Source organism: Labeo rohita, chromosome 16 (genome assembly GCF_022985175.1).
Source record: "Labeo rohita strain BAU-BD-2019 chromosome 16, IGBB_LRoh.1.0, whole genome shotgun sequence".
Taxonomy (NCBI): domain Eukaryota; kingdom Metazoa; phylum Chordata; class Actinopteri; order Cypriniformes; family Cyprinidae; genus Labeo; species Labeo rohita.
This window is the reverse complement of record NC_066884.1, coordinates 20,586,069-20,605,526: the sequence shown is the minus strand read 5'-3', so window position 1 is coordinate 20,605,526 and position 19,458 is coordinate 20,586,069. Positions and strand designations below refer to the sequence as shown.

The 19,458-nt window shown below is 35.3% G+C and overlaps 1 protein-coding gene across 5 annotated transcripts; it reads right to left on the bottom strand.

The window, feature by feature from the left end:
* Positions 1-1,058: 1,058 nt before the first annotated feature.
* Positions 1,059-17,708, bottom strand: pbxip1b (pre-B-cell leukemia homeobox interacting protein 1b). Of its 5 annotated transcripts, none has more exons than XM_051130542.1 (10): positions 17,581-17,708; positions 15,647-15,735; positions 13,451-13,651; positions 13,032-13,326; positions 10,192-10,413; positions 9,397-9,420; positions 6,952-6,995; positions 6,743-6,859; positions 6,129-6,396; positions 1,059-4,738 (listed from the first exon to the last, which is right to left on the bottom strand). In XM_051130542.1, the coding sequence occupies exons 2-10, from the start codon at positions 15,707-15,709 to the stop codon at positions 3,333-3,335; spliced, it is 2,640 nt and encodes an 879-aa protein (XP_050986499.1). In that variant the 5' UTR covers positions 15,710-15,735; positions 17,581-17,708; the 3' UTR covers positions 1,059-3,332. The 5 variants fall into 5 exon arrangements, with proteins under 5 accessions (XP_050986499.1, XP_050986500.1, XP_050986501.1 ...); XM_051130543.1 differs by having other exon boundaries at positions 6,952-6,992; XM_051130544.1 differs by having other exon boundaries at positions 15,653-15,735.
* Positions 17,709-19,458: the final 1,750 nt, after the last annotated feature.

Genomic DNA, 19,458 nt, shown 5'->3' with positions numbered 1-19,458 from the left:
ATGACCAGCATAAACCAGCAAAAGACCAGCATAGACCAGCATCAAGACATACGTTGTCACTTTCAAAGGACCAGCATAAACCAGCTAAGGACCAGCTTAAACCAGCATCAAAACATACCTAACCAGCATATGCTGTTTTTTTCACCAGGGATATCTACCTTTTTCCTGAGTAACCGATAAGTGCCCTCATGATGAAGTCTAACTTTCATTTGGATGCTCTTGTGTTCTGGTCTCAATAGAAATCAATGTTAAAATGGGGTAACAAGATCAGCTGTATTAATTGAACTGAAACTGTTTAAATGTAACTAAATATAAAAATGCACACAAGGTTAAGCTGTGCGTTAATTTGACTAAAAATGCCAGAGACTAGAAATGTGAAGCAACCTCCCGTTATGAGGCGGACGAGACTTGCGTGTTTAGGAAAAAGGTGGATATAAACAGATTTTATAGTGCATTTTTATAATTTAAAATGAAAAACCTTCAGTAGGTTGACTGACCCAGCACTATGGCAAAAACCACCCTGCAAATGAGTCAATGTATAAAACCCAACAAGCTCAGTCAAAATAACCCAGCATTTATTCTGTCCAATATTTACCCAGCACTGGGTTGCTAAATAACCCAGAAATGGTAGTTTTCAACCCAGCATTTTTTAGAGTGTACTATTAAAAACAAAGATTCTTTTTTGCACTGATTTTTTTAAGAATGCTTTTCATGAGTTGCTTTATTACATTAAATGACTTTGACAGTTTAATCCTGCTTTCTTTAAAGATTAAGTTTTGACATTGTAAGTTGCTGCATGTGCACAAAAAAAGCCACAAGTAAAAACACTTCACAGTTCATGTGAGACATTCATGTCAAGTTCATATATAGTGCAACCTAAGAGGAACTGAGAAAACTTGTTCTTTCTACTCAGGAACTACAAGTGATGTTGTGATGAAGAGATAAGGTAGTTTAACCATCTGTGAATTACGTTGCAGAAACAGATGCAGGCCTCTTTTATAAGTTAACCTAAAAACACACAAATCTTAGAGCAAATGAGTAAAGCAACACATCATGCATAACAGTATGCATCTGTTTATTCAGCATGAACATTACCCACTTCCATAACCACAATCATCTGAACATCGACTAACCAAAAAAAAAAAAAAAAAAAACTTTATTACATTTATCAGTGTTGCACATTTTATTACAATTTAGTGGACTGTGAAAAACTATATGCTGCACTTAAGTAGTTAAGTGAATAAGTGTACAATACTTTTAAAATACTAGTTTTTGTATTTGACTGTGTAACCCAGCACAGGATCTAGAAGCAGTTTTGCCTTATAATGTGTTGACACAAGTGCAAGAAACAGGATTTATATTTTATATACCCAACTTATATTTTTGTCATTTTTTTAATGATTACAAAGGTCCAGACAATACAAGCATGTTATTAAGGATATCCTCCATCATATGTTATAAATACTAGTGAAATTCTCAAACAAACCAAAAACATTGGGTCAGGAGTCCTAAACCAAAGACAAGACAAACAAAATAATTTAAAGAATTAAAAAACAAACAAACAAACAAAAAAGCAGAGCATAGCAAAACTTATAAACATTAACAAAACTCCAACAATCTATTTATTATCTGTACAGTGTAAAAGCTAAGTATGATTTTAAAATGCACTTGAATCGTTACGTGACTATTTTAAGAGACAAAATTAAAATATCATTACAAATGAGTGTACCAGTCTGTAACTGTGAACTGTCACCCTCAGCGCTACATTCTTCTGATGAATATTCCTGCACAAATATTATTTTCGTGTAAGATGTGCCATGTCTTAAACATAAACCTGATGTGCCGTAACAGTAGATCAGTTCCAAGAAAAATCCAGCATCTGACAGCATGTTTCCCTGGAGCCAGATTCATGAATATACTCATAAAACAAAATTAAGAACGTTATGAAGATAAATAAGAATTTTGAGCAAAATTACTTTAAAATAATAATAAAAAATCTAAATATTTTCTTTAGAACACATTTCATTTCCAGGAACATTTTTTTAAGAGTAAAATAATAATGACAAAACGTTTTGACTTTTTGACTATACTAATCTATTCATTAAATCCTTGGTAAATCTTTTTTTTTTTTTTTTTTGCACCTAATAGCAGACATTTTATGTCATCTCTAAGAGGGCTTTCTGTCTGCTTCTCCATTGATAACACACAGTAATTCTGGAACAAACATGCAGGTACGCTAGATTATAATAATAAGTAAAATACAGTAGTAGTAATATGCATTATATTTATAATGTTGTAACACTTATATTTTAAAATCAAAACAGTCCAATTAATTTATTAATCACTGTGTATTCCAAGGTCTAAGACGTTATTCAGAATGATTTTGAACATATTTAAAAAAAAAATGTTAACTGTTAAAATGTTAAATGTTAGTTTTTTAAGAACTATCTTAAGACAAAACAATAATTCTTAAAGAGATAGTTCACCAAAAAAAATGTAAATTCTGCCACCCTCATGTTGTTCCAAACCCGTAAGGCCTGCATTCATCTTCGGAACACAAATAAGATATTTTCGTTGAAAGAGCATTCTATTGTTAAAATAGTCCAGTGGATCAGTGGTTTAACCATAATTTTTTGAAGCTACGAGAATACTTTGTGCGCAAAGAAAACAAAAATAAATACTTTATTCTTGTTTTGTTTCATTTGTTTTCTTTGCACACAAAATGTATTCTTCTAGTTTCATAACCTAATGGTTGAACCACTGATGTCACATGGACTATTTTTTCAATTGAAAGCTCAGAAAGCTCTTGGATTTCATCAAAAATATCTTAATTTGTGTTCTGAATATGAGCGAAGCTCCAACGGGTTTGGAACGACATAAGGGTGAGCGATTAACAACAGAATTTTCATTTTTAGGTGAACTGTCCCTTTAAGAATTCTTGTCACGAAGACACAATATTCTTTACGTTTCTTAAAATAGAACATAAGAAAATAAAAATTAAGAATTTTATTCTTAAGAACATTTCATGAATCCAGCCCCAGATCATAAAATGTCTGAACAGGCGACTCTCCATGAGTCTATATTTGATGTTGTATAACATTCTCAAATTAAGATAAAGATAATGGGAAAAAAATGAGCAAAAATAGCTTTTATAAGAAGGAAACCATCACTGAGGTTTTACAGTAATGCTTTATCTATGAAAAGAAAAAGCAAAGCCATACTGATCAAAACAAATAGCTCTTTAAAATTGACACACCGCATTAGTAAATCCAGGAGCGACTGTTTTCAGATGTACCTTTTTCTCAAAACCTCTAAATCACCACAAGGAACCTTCAAACTTTCACTCTCCTGGTCTCTTTCTTCTGCTCTCCCTTCTTCGGAGCCTTCTTCACTTCTTCTGGAAGTGCAAACTTCTCCATTGCCTCCCTCTCAAATTCCTCCATCTCATCGTCGTCGTCTTCGTCTTCCTCGCTGTCCTCTCCCTCGCTGTCACTTTCTTCTCCTTCAGCCATGTCCTCCAAAATGTCCCCCACATCTTCCACAAACTCTCTGAACGGCATCTGATCATGAGCGAACACTCCATTCATGAAGAACTCCTTCACCAGCTTACCGAGCTCTTCTTTCCTGGAGGCCTGGTCCTGATCCTGGAGCTTGTTCAGGTAGGATTGGAGAAGGGTCTCGAAGTCCCGCAGGCTGACGGGAGAGAGTCCCTCGACTCGAGCGCAGTCTGCCACACCGCTGCACGCCTCCCGCTGCCCGTTATAGTGCTGAATCCGCTCTCTCTGTTTGGTCCAGTAGTTCTCATGGTCGTAATGGTGGTGGGAGGAGGCCTCGTCTGATGGTCCGTGTCCATGTCCATGTCCATGTCTCTCCTTGCGTTGTTTCTCCTTTTCAATGGGACTATTTTTCCCCTCGTTTTTATGGTAGTGCGCCTTCTTATTTTTCTCCTCCTTTTCTCTTGTCCATTCTCTGTCTTTTGACTCTCGTTTCCCTCTCCAGTGCTTGTCCTCTACTTCTTTTTCATAATAATCTTTTGAATATTCTTTGTTTTCTTTCCATTTTTTCTCTGTTTTATCGTTGTGTTTTCCCTCACTCTTTTCCTTTCTCCATTCTTTTGCACCTTTCCATTCATCATTCCGTTTCTCTTTCCCTTCTTTATGGTCACTCCGTTTATCGCTTTTCCAGTCTTTGTCCTCTTTCCGCTCCCCTCTCGGTTTCCATTCTTTTTCCTCTTTCACATTCTTGTTCCCTGAATCCTTCCAGTCCTTTTTGTCTTTTGTCTTTTTGTCATCCTGTCCTACTTGTTTGTCTTTCTTCCACTTTTTATCTTCCTTCCATTCTTTTTTCTCATCCCATCCCTTAAAATCTTTCTTGTCTTTACTTTCTTTCCCCATTTTATCAGAATCTTGTTTTTTGTCATTTTTCCACTCCTTTCTCTCTTCTTTTCGCTTCCCTGCTTTACCTTCCTCATGGTGGCTTTTATCTTTTTTCCTTTCCTTCTGTTCCTTAGTATGTTCTCCCTCAGTCGCTCTCTCTCTCCTTCCCTTGTCATCTTCCTTTTTTTCAGTTTTCTTCTTTTTCCATTCTTTATCTCCCTTGCTTTGTTCCTTCTCCTCACTCTTTTTGTCCCAAGTCTTCCTGGACTTCATGTCTTGTTTTTCCATCGGTGGTACATCACTTTTGTCTCCAGCAGAGGGCATCTGAGAAGCTGCAACTGGATGCACTGATTCGGCTCTTCCTGGAAGAGAGTTAAGATGGAGTTTTATTTCATTTTTAAAATACATATATGTTTTAATACACAGAAAAAAATCCCATTGCCCCAACACAAATAAATAAACAATCATCATGAAATAATTATTTTTAAAAATAAAAACCAAAAAATACATTAACATCAACAATTTATTTTTTCATGAGCTATGCATTTTAAAACAAGTTAAGTTAAAAAGATGCATGTGTTACTGCAACAGCGTTTTAGTGCCACGTTAAAAAAAAAAAAAAGAGAATAAAGTCGAAACATTACGAGAATAAAGTTGAAACATTTTGAGAATAAAGTCAAATTATTTTGAGATAAAGTCAAAATTACGAGAATAAAATCAAAGTATTTTGAGAATAAAGTCGAAATTACTAGAATAAAGTCAAAATATTTCAAGAATAAAGTCGAATTATTTCAAGATAAAGTGGAAATTACGAGAATAAAGTCGGAATATTTCGAAAATAAAGTTGAAATATTTAAAAAATAAAGTCAAAATATTTCGAAAATAGTCAAAATTACGAGAACAAATGTCAAAGCATTTTGAGAATAATGTTGAAATTATGAGAATAAAGTCGAAATATTTCGAGAATAAAATCGAAATGACGAGAATAAAGTAAAAATATTTTAAGAATAAAGTCAAAATGTTTCGAAAATAAAGTTGAAATATTAAAAAAAAAAAAAAGTCAAAATATTTAGAAAATAAAGTCAAAATATTTTGAGAATGAAGTCAAAATTACAAGAATAAAGTTGAAGTATTTTGAGAATAAAGTCAAGTTATTTTGAGAATAAAGTCAATATTACGAGAATAAATGTCTTAGTATTTCGAGAATAAAGTTGAAATTATAAGTTATAATATTTTGAGAGTATATTGCACATGCAAATGGCCCGGATATTGGGAACACCGGGAGATATTCCAAAGCCTCAGCTTTCAAATTCTGTCAGTTTTCCGATTACAGTAATAAGACAATCGTTTAATTAAATTAGGCTATACTGTTTTTTTTCATGCTTTCTGATGTTCCTTTGACTTTTATCACTGAAACACATTTGTTATTTGTATTTTGTGATCAAATTGACAGAATTTAAAAGCTGAGCTGTGTTATATTAGCAACAAAGCTCAAAATTATTGCTATTATTGTTTTGTTTTATTAATTAAATCCAAGGAATGAAAGGTTGTATGCCATATGTTTCTGCAACTTTCGACTTTATTCTCGAAATATTACGACCTTAATCTCTTAATCTTACATTTTTTAACATGCCACTAAAACACAGTCGTATGTTACTGGATTTTAATCTGTGATTTTATTTTTTATAGAAAAAATAGACAGCATACATGTGTTTCAGTGATGGATGACTGCTGTCAGTGTGTTTACTGCACCTGTGCTCTGTGTGAGCTGTGAAACTTTATCTTTCAGATGCTCCAGTTCTCTCTGTAGTAACGGCAGGGCCTCCAACTCTTTCTTTGCTCTCATACTTTCTTCTTTCATTCTCTCGTTCTCTTGCTCCAGCTCCTTTTGAAGAGCAGGTACTCTATCTAGTTCTCCTTTTATCCTCTGGTACTCCTTCTCTAGCTCTTCTCTCCTCAGACGCTCTTTCTCTCCCTCCTCTGCCAGAAGTTGCGCTGCTTTCAGTTCACCTTCATGTTGCTGAGTATACAAACAGAGCAAAAAATGAACACAGAACAACTGAAACACATAAAGGGGCCATACACTGGAAATTTACCTGCTTTTTTGTAATATAAAATAAATGATGCAATCCAGAAATAGTCCTACTGAATATAAAAGTCATGCCAAAGTAAATTACAACAGCGTTTGGTCCTAGTAACCTTGAGGAACAGTATAAAAGATCATTTTCGCATACACATTTTAAACGTTCGCTAGCAGAACCAACCTATTTACCTGTCATTTTGTTTCTTTCTCTGTTTGACACTTAAAACTCTTAGCTTCATTTGGACTTTAATTTAATTTAATACAGGTCTGCACATATCTGTACCTGAAGCTGTGCCTGTAGTGCCAATATTTGCTGATCCTCCTCTGCCTGTTTGCTTAAAATATCTGGAGGCTGAAAATCAACAGGCGTGTCTTTGGAGACCTCAGGATTCAACCACTCCTACCACATAAAAATAATCAACAAATGATACAATACTACATTTTATGCCTGTAAAAATCACACACACAAAAAAACAGAGCAAATGAACTGACCGGATTTGTTGGATCCTTCAGCTCTTTAACATCCATGTCTGCTTCTGAGAGGAAAAGCGCAGGAGATCAAGCAAATCGAGCAATATAACATGACAACAATTACAATCACATATTGATCATTATAAAATAACAGTGGCTGATGTAATGAAGATGAGGAAGCTAACACTCAGTAATTAGGGACTTTGGGATCACACTGTAAGCATGCAGGACCAGCATATAATGTGTAATGTTCAGAATTAAATCTGAACATTAATCTAAAATCTTTTCGATTCATTTTCTAAATTTATGCATTACTCATATCACTGTCATGACACCATGGTCTCATATGGTCTTTCAAGCTTTCACAGTTGTTTAGCAAACATCACAGGAAATTAAACATGCTGCACCAACAATTTCAAATGCAACTGTCATGAGTTATTGTATAGAATAAATCTTAAAAACACAATTTAGCCAGTGCCCTAAAAACTGCATCTCTCAATTTCACCCAAAAAATAAAAAATCTGTCATGATGTATTCACCCTCAAGTTGTTCCATTACTGAGTTTCTTTCTTCTGTTGAACACAAAATATGATATTTTTATGAATGTTAGTAACTAAAGAGTTTTTGGTTCCATGTCAACTGGGACCAACAACTGTTTGGTAACTAACATTCAAAATACCCTTTTTATGTTCGACAGAAGAAAGAAATGTATACAGGTTTGGAAGAACTTGCAGGAGAGTAAATGATGACAGAATTTTCATTTTTGAGTGAACTATTCCTTTAAAGGCGTTCACTTCCAGAACAAAAAATTTACAGATAATGTACTTGTAATCCAAGATGTTCATGTCTTTCTTTCTTCAGTCGTAAAGAAATTATTTTTGAGGAAAACATTTCAGGATTTCTCTTTATATAGTGGACTTCTGTGGTGCCCACGAGTTTGAACTTCCAAAATGCAGTTTAAATGCGGCTTCAAAGGGCTCTAAATGATCCCTTATCAAGCGAAATGACAATTTATATACTTTTTAACCTCAAATCCTCATCTTGTCTAGCTCTGTGTGAACTCCGGTTCAAGACAGTTAGGGTATGTTGAAAAACTCCCATCTAATTTTTTTTCTCCAACTTCAAAATCGCCCTATATCGCTGTTTTACCTTTTTTGTAAAGGGTGTTTGGTCTTCTTTGCATGTTCACTTTGTAAACACTGGGTCGGTGCTTCTGCAGCAATGTAGGATGATTTTGAAGTTGGAGGAGAAAATGAGATGTGATTTTTTCGACATACCCTAACTATTTAACCGTAATACACAGAGATCACGCAGAGCTAGACAAGATGAGCATGTAAGGTTAAAAAGTATATAAATTGTCAATAAAAAAAAAAAAAAAAAACGATCGTGTCGCTAGATAAGACCCTTCTTCCTCGGCTGGGATCGTTTAGAGTCCTTTGAAGCTGCATTTAAACTGCATTATGAAAGTTCAAACTCAGGGGCACCATAGAAGTCCACTATATGGAGAAAAATCCTGAAATGTTTTCCTCAAAAAACAATTTCTTTACAACTGAAGAAAGACACAAAAGAAAGACAAGGGGGTGAGTAAATTATTTGTACATTTTTGTTCTGAAAGTGAACTTCTTTAAACAGAAAAAAAATCTAATAATAATAAATGCATTACAAAACAAGCATTAAAATAAGTTTTTTTTTTTTAATTTAATTAACCATATAAAAAAAATACCTACGGCATTAAAAAATTAAGATTATGAGATTAAAGTCTTAGTATTTTGTTTAAACATTAAAAATCCTTATCTTTAACACTTATCCAGCAAATCATGAATAAATGGAAAGGTCATGGGTCATTTGAATATTGTTGTGGACAATGAGGGGCATCAGAGTCCAAAGGTTAAAGGGATAGTTCACCCAAAAATGAATATTCTGTCATTAATTACTCACCCTCATGTCGTTCCAAACCTGTAAGACCTTCATTTAACTTCAGAACACAAATTAAGATATGTTTTAATGAAAACCAAGTGCTTTCTGACCAGAAAGGTAGTAAGGACATTGTCAAAATAGTCCGTGTGGCATCAGTGGTTCAACCGTAATTTTACGAAGCTACGAGAATACTTTTTGTGCACAAAGGAAACAAAAATAACAATTTTATTCAACAAGTTCTTCTCTTCCGTGTCAGTCTACGACACATTCACAAGAGTACTATTTGTTGTTGTTTTTTTGTACACAAATTATTTTTTGCATTTTGGAATTGGTCTGGAACGAGATGAGGATGAGTAATTAACAACATGATTTTCATTTCTAGATGAACTATCCCTTTAAGAACCAGTGGTTCATATCCAGCACTTATGCAAAAAGCACATGCATGTTTTCAACTGCAGCATCCATTCACCAGCAAATTACTTTGAGCTTAAGCATCTCATTGCTCCATTCAAATTCACACAGACACACAAACACTCTCTCTCTTCCTACCACCATCTGGGTCCATGAGCATACCTGTAGAACAATACACCTCAGTCTCAGAACAGGAACATATTCAAATTCACTGTGATATGGGCCATGGCATAGGTACTTTTGGTCACATGCCCCATTTTTATGACACACCACATTCAATACCAGCTTTTCAGTCTTGATTATAACCATCCTCATAAATGTGTGGTAATCTCCATCACACATCTCTGAGTATGTAGTTCATGTAGACGTCTCTAGTGACTAAAAACCTAATAATGGCGACCTAAGAGCATTGTCTTGATCCCATTTATGAAATCAAACTGAAAAAATTGGACTCAATTTTAAACATGGAAAGTAAAAAAAAACTCGCTCAAACCATTATGCTGCCAATATATTATTTGTAATCCCAAATTTTATTTTAAAAAGTCATAAGGGTCATTTTTTTTATTGAGATTTATACATCAATTGAAAGCTTATTTTATTCAGCTTTCAGATGACGTATGGTTTGTTAGGATAGGACAATAATCTGAGGGTGCAAAAATCAAAATACTGAGAAAATCACCTTTAAATTTGTCCAAATGCAGTTCTTAGAAAAGCATAATACTAATTAAAAATTAAGTCTTGATACATTTACAGTAGGAAGTTTCCAAAATATCTTCATGGAACATGATCTTTACTTAATATCCTAATGATTTTTGGCATAAAAGAAAAATTGATCAATTTGATACAAATATACCTGTGCTGCTTAAGACTGGTTTTGTGGTCCAGGGTCACAAATATGGTAATTAGTGTAAAATCAAGGGGCCTCATGCTTACCGGAGAAGAAAATGGTCCCGAGCCCTAGAAGAATGACAGCTGCAAGGATGCACTTGTTCAAAGAAAAGACTGTTTCCTCTTCTCTTTGAGGTGGTTGAAAATCTTCCTCCGCCTCTTCATCATCTTCTGCCTCAGGTTTGTCCAAAGAGCCCAGGTGGGAGATTTTTCTCTTTCGTAAACCATCCCCCTCCTTCCCGTTTGTTTCTAACACTTCTTTAGACTCTACACAGAAAAATAAAACATGATTATTGGGGGATGATTATTGATTTGAACACAAAAACACAATCCAAACATTTGCAATTCAAACAATTGCATTCCAAACAATTGCATTTCACATTTCTAGCTGGTTAGTGCAGCAGCCAAATAGATGTTTTTCAAAAAGTTTAAAGGGGTCATGACATGAGAAACCAAATTTCCCTTGATCTTTTGACATAGAAGAGATCTTTGCATGATTAATACATCCTGTAACAGCCCTCAGAAAACAGCTCGTTTGGATCCGAGGTACAAGATGTTGTCACCTGGGCACAGTCGTTTGCAAAAACACTGCCTCCAGTGCAAGACGAAGTGCATTGACGAATATTCTTCTTCTTACCATAGGCCCCGCCCACTGGCGTTCAGTCACTTAATGGCTGACACTTTAATACGCTGAATGCGAGTGTCGTGTCGCATCAAAAGCAAATATAAAATTACAATCACTGCCGCTATCTTGTCTAAACTACATACAGGTCGCTTTCTGACACAGCCGTGCTTGAGTCTGTCGTCAGTAGGAAACATGAAGTGAAAAAGCATTTGCTTTGACGGGTTTGGTTTAAACAGCTTGTTTGCCTCTTTGTACAGATATCAAAAGGATCCCAGCATAATGAACAAATGAAGAATTTATTTTTAATGGCATCCCGGATCGTGTCAGAGAATTGTTCAGAGTATTTTTTTTTGTAAACGAGGCAGAGTCATGAAGAGTTCACAAAGAAACATTTGTTTAAATATGAAGCGGTACTAGATCTGACTGCAGCTGCATCATAAACGGTAAGTAAATGATTTCATAATGCTTTGTTTGGAAATTAATATTTTATTTTGATCATGTTGTCAAAACACTGACGTTAGCCAATCATAACAGTGGCCGATTCCTGACAAACCTTAACCCTTTCAAACCGGACGTGTCGGCGCCGACACATTAAACCAAGCTGTAGTCATGTTACCGTAACTCTTCAACTGTTTGCACTATCAAAACAATTCAAATCTTGTGCTCCGTCAGCAAATGACGGCAAATTTCTGGGAGAGTGAGAAGGAAGAATTTGAATGGAGTGTGGAGGTTTGGATTGCGAAAAGTAATAAACGAAACGAACAAAAACATGGCGAAGGAGGAGTAAATGGCACATATGGTGATTGGGATGATTTTTGATGAGACTTGGGAGCAGGCTGAGTGAGACTTTTTCACATATAATGTGTGTGCATCTCTATAATGTGTCCAAATGTGTGTAAATGTATGTGCGTATGCATGTGTATATGTGTGCATGCATGAACAAAAAAGTCTCTTGAATGAAAACTGTGCAACCCAGTGTCACAAAAACACTTGTATATATGTAATATAGTTGAATATTCAAGTATGAAGTGTTGGATTATTTCAATCATGATATCTCTCTTTAAAAAAAAAATGAAAATCTCAACATTTATTCCTGTTTTTTTATTTTTGTCTATTTAAATTCTGTTTCCAAACTCACCACACAACACTTACGGTCAATAATTGTACTTTTTTGAAAGCCATTTTCTGAAGAAAATGACACCTTGCACTTGACAATTGCACATTCTGTTAGAATTTTACAGTCAAATAAACAAAATATGTGAACCCTTTTGTGAAGTCTTAAAAGGTTAAAGGACACATCCTTTAAAACAGTCTGTTGTAGACAGGGGGTCAGAATGAGGGTTGAAAACAATGTTTTTTTTTTTGTGAAAAAAACTTAACTAACATTATAAGTAAACCTCAAGGAACATATTAAACAACTTCAAAGGGCTATTATGGATGCTTCATATGTCTATATATAATAGCTAACATTATTTGCAGGAGTAGTACATGAACATCCTTTGTTGGCCCTGAAACATATTATTAACCATTCACTGTTCTCTGATTGTAGGGTTAGGGTTGTCTGGTGAATCGAGGCTACGCTCATGTACTGAGACTGAGGCTCTATTTCTGGATCTCCCCACGGTCATGTCATCAGTCTAGTCTGCAGCTTCAGTGATCTAGCATTAAACTCTTCTCACTGCACATTAACAAGACGACTAAAACATGCCACACTGAAGCACCTCCAAGCAAAACTATCATACATTTGCAAAAACGCTCAAAAGCTTGGGGTCAGTAAGATTTCTTTTTAAAGAAATTCATCATGGTTTTCACAAAAATTTTCACAAAAAAAAAAAAAAAAAAAAAAAAAAAAAACTGACACACCATCTTACATCATTTAGAAAAATCTGGGAAGTAAAAACAGAATAAAATCTGTAGAGTTTTCAGGATGCAGGCTCAAGCAAATATTCACCTTAAGAAATAGAGCGAAAAACAGAGAATGATGCATCTGAAATGTAATCAGAGCAGACGTGCTGCATTTATATATAAATAAAGAAAAATAACAAGAAATCAAGCTGTCAGGCTGCCATCAGTCATCATGCAAGTCCATCATTATTCCATAACAGACCTGCCAACTGCAGTTACACTCCGTTTTGACCACCAACAACGCTTTAAAAATATATACAGTACATACAACACAAAGTATTAAAAACAAACTTCTTTTAAATCAAATAAACGCAAAACAGATTATAAATACACTTTTTGTTGGACAATCTCTCACCTTCAGTTGAAGTTTTCCTCAGAGAATCCTCATCTGATTTAAACCAGTCTCTTTCCTGACCAACTGAAGCAGGAAGTGGACTCGTTCCGGAGGTAAGACTAATGTGAGTGTATGAGTCAGAGAATGAATCAACATCAGCGCTGGGAGAAACTGGGCTCTCTGAGTGACCTCGCTCCTCGTGGTCAGGGGTCCAGGAGCTGATGTCCTCGACAGTGGCACTGACAGAGCTGGGCTCTTCATTGACTTGTGCTGCATTCAGCTGGGATCGACCCTCACTCGTCTCGGGAGACGTTACCTGGTTAACATTTTGGTAGATTTAGTTACATTAAAGGAATAAGAACAAAAAGATAAGACCTAAAAGTCATATAGTGGCCATTAGGATTTTAGATTATTTGAAGTATTTATTTGAAGAAGGACACCTGAGATAGCTCTGGAGGCTCTGACCCATGGGTGAGAGCTGGGTCAGACTGCAAATGTGTCTCCGGCTGGTGAGCAGATGCTTCAGAGGAGTGCTTCTCCAGGTCACTGTGGGCCTCCGGTGAGGGCTCAGATGCTTTTGAGAGCTGCCCCTCCATCTTAGGACCTTCAGCTACAGGACCCACATTCTCAACTCCAGACTCCTGCACATGAAAAGTGCCTCTGTCAAACAAACCTAATCTCAAACATAATTTTAGCATTGTTTTGACACAATATCCTGAAAAGTGAATATTAAACCTTGCCTTGATCTGTTTTCATTATGATATTAGGATAGAGCTGGCCAAAATATCTGTAAACGGTAAACTGGTTTGGATTACGCAAATGCTATGAATTTTTAAAATACCAGCATACCGGTACAAGTGCCAAAGCAACGTACACAACGTCATTAATTGAGAGGGGATCCCTGTTAACTGCATACACCTCTGACTAATGGTTGGAAAACTTTTACAGCTATTAATAACACACAACTAATTCTTTAACTGGGCAAATCAACCAACTGTAAACAGCTGTTAACAGAACCCAGAGATGCTGAGGACAGATGCAAAGAGGAGAAAATACTGTAGCAGGAAAAGCAAACTCACTGTTCACGACGCATAATATATAGTTAGAAAATTCTAAAAACTTATCTGAACTGAGGGGTTTATATGAAAATTTTAGATGTTTTTTTTTTTTTATCTTACCTCCATATAATGCATTTTAATTGTAGTATTTAAAAGCGCTGCACTGTTTTATTTACAGTAGTAACCAAGGAAATGCTGTATCGCTGCTGTTCCATAAGCGCCACCTGCTGTCAGAGAGTGAATTTGTGTCTCATTCAGCACATCTGCTGTTTTTGTTTCATTCGGATGTTTTATGCACTATAGTATTACAAAGCTAAGGTCAGATCATTCTGTTTTTGCTTTAAATGTTAAAATTATACCATCTAATTTACATCAAAATTTGCTCATGCTAGCCAATATGTATCATGCTTTTGGTCAAACCGCCTAGCACTGTATCAGGACATCAAGTAATAACATTATTTTTCCCATATGAGTGCATACATTACTATTATTATTACAAATATCATTAGGTATTAATTACTATGCCTCCATAAATTACACTACGTAAACACTACATCTACTAGAAGATGTGTATTCAAGTCACTGCATGTATGAATTTCATTTTATTTATTTTGAATTTATTTTATATAAATTGACACACTCAATGGCCACATACACACTTCCAAGTTTCAGGTGTGACATTCACATTTAAATACAGGAGTGAGTTCTGTAAATTATCGTTCCATGTGTGTGCAGAACAGCAGTCAATGATAGCAATCATAGCAACATTTTGGCGTCTTGCAGGAGTGAATAAGAATTTAGCCATTTGGTATCCGGCATTTTTTGGCTAAAGACTCTTTCTACCTGTCGTTTTTAAATAAACTACCGCTGAGAGATGTGCCGTGTTTAGTTTATGCTCAGGAGTTTATGCTTTAGAGAGCGCTGTCTTGCAGTGTTGTCATGTCCTCGTATTTACAAGCGCTTTTAAGCATGTTGTTTGGTTATAGCTCATAAACCTAGTCACTTTATGGAGTTAATAAAGTTGTCTGTTGTGAATATGAGATATATGATTTTTTTGGTGTTGTAAAACAAAGCGTGTGTTTTTTTTGTGCTTGTCCATGTTTGTTTTTTGTTTTGTTTTTTTCTATGATGATCTGGCAACACTAACACTTCACCACAGGGCTCATGAGCTCAACTAGCTCCGTGTCAAAATGTGCTAAGGTTAAGACTTCTTCCACTGTTATTTTCTAGCATCTCACTTCCAGACAAAGACATGTTTCTGATGCATGTTTAAATATGCCATTAAGAACTAGTTGTTCAGTTCGGTTCCGTACACACTGCGTAGAATTTCTGTAAATGCGGTTGACACTACCTGTATTTTTTGGGAGTTAATGTGGTTGTCATCAACCAATATTGTAGTGAATTATGCGTGTACAGAACTCGATTAAGGACTAAAAAGTGAACTGACAACCGAATTTAGCTGCAGTGTGTACGTGTCCAATGTAATGTAATTTGTATTCAGATACAGTACGTATGCAATAACACAATCATTTTCAAACCTCAGAGACTTTCACCCTGGTCTCTGACACTGACACACACCTTTACCTCTGGGGTAAGAAGAGTCCAGGAGTTGCCATTGGCGCTGTTGCTGTTTTCAGACATTGCCCCCTAGTGGCTCCGTCCAGCAACTGAAAAACATAAACACTTTAGAAAGTCATCAGCTCCATTTCATTGACAAATTAATAGACAAACACAACAAAATTTAAAACTAATCTGTTTTGCGGGTTGAGTTCTTCAACATTTTGAGTGCATGTTAAAATGTAAACATGTAAAGAAGTAAAGGATATTTAAAGGACCTTGAATATATATGGAACTACTGTTTTGGCATACATCACATATTCTGTGCACATATTCGGAAAGAACAAAGTTTCTATAATAGAATGGGGGATGAGTGAGTTCAATGAGGACGGTATCTTCACTACAGGCCTCTACTAGCGAAAAAAAAACGCGGGAGTAAAGGAGACAGTGAAAAGCTGGAGCTGCAGTGAAAGAGTTTTCACTTCATTAGTATTATCCTAGTGTTGTCCCATTGGTTACACCAACGGTTCCCTGGCTGGCAAATATTTTGGCAAAGAACTGTGTAGCTAAGGATGTCAAGTGAAACAGCCCTAAAGGCATTAATGCAGGAGGAAAATGGTGGAGTTATACACATACTGACAGCACTGAAAAAAACAAAGCAATGGACCTACTGCTCACTACCAGAAAACCAAGACAAACGTGAGCTACTTTTCCAAGTGGGTCAAAGACTAACAGCCATTTCAGTAAATTACAGCACCTTATTCAAACACTCTTCCATTTGTGCTAAATCTTTTGAATATTAAACAGATCTGAATATTAACTAGATCTGGCATAAACGGAGCAAGAACGGGATCCCGTTAAGCCGAAATGGTGAATCTTCCGTGCGAATTTCAAAAATGAAAGAGGCCTAATCACCGCCGTACCACTTTGTGACACACTTCACTCTTTAATAAGGATCTTTTTCCTTTCGCAGTAATTTGGGTCTGCTAATAATGTGGCTCCCATGAGAGTTTTTTTGAATGTAGCCATGAGCCATGAGAGTTGTTGAGGATATGGAAGAACGTCTGAAATAGATAACAGCTAAAAATAACACAGAAAGAAGCACAAAGTGTACCTAATTGGTATTATCCGTGACAAATTCTATTACAAAAAACAAAAATACTGACAAAATACTGATTTAATATTTTTAATAATCTAGATTTAAATATATATATATATATTATTATTTTCATTTATCTTATTTAACAATATCACGTTTTAAATTCAAAGACAAGAGTTCAGCTTTACTAAGCTTCCTAAATGCTGACAATATTGCATATTATTGTTAAAAAAAATAAAAATAAGCTTTTAAATAAGCATTTTAAGAGGTTGGAAGGAGTTCAATATTACTGTAATACAAATTATGCAGTTTAGTAATCGAAAATAATTATATTATATAGGATAATACAGTGATTAGTTATTTTACAGAAGCAACAATAACTCTAATATGTTATTTTGAGGGGACCTACGATTACCATTGTAAATGTTTGAACTTTTAAGGTGAACCCACGCTGTTTTGAAATGTAAAGGAAAACCTTTATTAGGTCCTCTGCGTCTCTTATCTCTTCCATCACCTCCTCCGACAAATAATGCCCATACAAGGGCACATCCTCACGTCATACGAATATCAACATAATTATTATTTCCATGCGTCATATACGCATCGCATGTTCTCTGTGTGTTTGTATGTCACACGGATGTTGGCCGTCTGTGTACATTTTAGGCAGACACAGTTGTCAAAAGGGGAGTGTTCAATGTAAAACCTGCAGGCAAATGTCGAAGTCACACTTTACATACAGGCTACACACATGCACATGCCGGAAATATAGAAAATACAAGCCTATAAACTTAATGTACACTCAGCGTGAGTTTAGTTAAATACTGTAAATGTCTAAAAGTATTCAATAGAAGCATACCTGGTAACTCTGAAGCACCTTCCGCCTTTAATACCGCTTTAATTTCCACCACTCTCTTGTGTCTTGTGCAAACTTGCAAACTGAAGTGTGCAGTTTTGTTGACAGGCCTTCGCTCTCTAAAGTTTTCCACCAATCAGCGCTTTCCCTTTAGTAACGTCCCGCCCACATGCTGCGTTTTCCACCAATGACAGCATACTTTATCTTCCGCCCTTCAAAGCACACGTTCTTTTGTGACTGACAAACACAGGTGACATGAAAATGAGGAGCATGTGCTCAAACAAATGGGTAAAGGATGAAACGAACTCCATCCATATGTATTAGACTTATGCTTTATAAGTCTGGTTATGTAAAATATGGAGAAGGTGTCCTGTTACTTATCCTTTAAGCAAGACTTTAATATAGTATCATTTATATGCTTTTTTGTTATTCTAATTTTTATACATTAATTTGTTTGGACGAAAATAGGGGTTTGAGTCGCTCCACTTGCTCTGATTCCTAATAACAGAAAATTGTGATGCTCTTTAATTCTTTATGGTTATATAGTTAGCAGTGTTGGGAACGTTACTTTGGAAATGTAATAGGTTACAGATTACAAGTTACTTGATTTAAAATGTAATAAGTAGTGTAACTTTTCAATTACTTTATTAAAGTAATGTAACATTACTTTTAATTACTTTTTGATTACTCTTCTCATTTTCTAATATTTTCAACTGTTAATCATTTTGAAACATTTAAAGCAGGCAGAGTTAGCCTTACAGTAGCGTTCAACACTGATTACTGTCAGACTTTCAAAATCCTTTAGCATTTGAATTAAGATTATAATAAGTAAGGGATAATATACATCTTTATTTTGCGATAACAACTGGCTGAATGTACATTATCTCACTTATTACACAGCTGCTTGATAGATTATTTAGATTTTTCGTGTCAAAATTATTAGACACGAAACACTGATCTGAGTTGAAATATTTGAAAGCTTCCATGAAGAAATCAGTTGCTAGCAAATGGCAAGTTCAAACTAGACATTTTAGAGTACAGTACAGTCATAACAGTTTTCTTACACAACATTTCACCACATAAATAATTAAGTAGAAGAACTAGTTTGTTAGTTATCTTATAATCCATTACAATGTACACACAAAAAAAAAAAAAAAAAATGGCAGCAGCTGTGTTGTATGAAACAATAGAGCAAGTCCACGATACCAGGATGACAGAATTAAGAAATTGTACACATAATATTGAATTAAGCTTTTTAATAAAAATATTTTTTTCAAATATTTTATTAGCTAAACAAAAGCAAAGCTTCCGCCAAGAAAAATGATCAAGCATGTAGCACTGACTTAAGTTGCCCTGAAAGAGTCTGAGCTGTGTAATAATTTAAACCACAGCCACCACAAATTCAGACTTTTATTTTTTTATTTACTTATATTTGTTGGGCTTTTCTTGCCTTTTATTGCTATAGGACAGTAGAGAGACGACAGGAAAGAGCTGGGAGGAGAGAGAGGAGCGGGATCGGCAAAGGACCTCAAAATGGGAATCGAACTCAGGTCACCGTGAGCGCAGTTGCGCTATATATCATAACAAGATCATAACATAAATCACATCATAACAAGAAATAGTTTAATAGCTATGATACTGGGTTTGAAATCAAATGTTTGCATAGTTATGACAGAAAACACTAGCATCTAACAATGCCTTGGAAAAAACAATCTTAAAAAATAAAGTTTATGCACAAACCCAAATAGGAAATAAAACAGTTATCAAATAAACGTGTCCTATTCTGTGTCCTAAACTCCTGAAACATTGGTGTCTCATTTTAGAGCAGTCAATGCAATTTAAAAGAAGTCAATTTAATCTGTAAGTGGGGGTGGGTGTGTG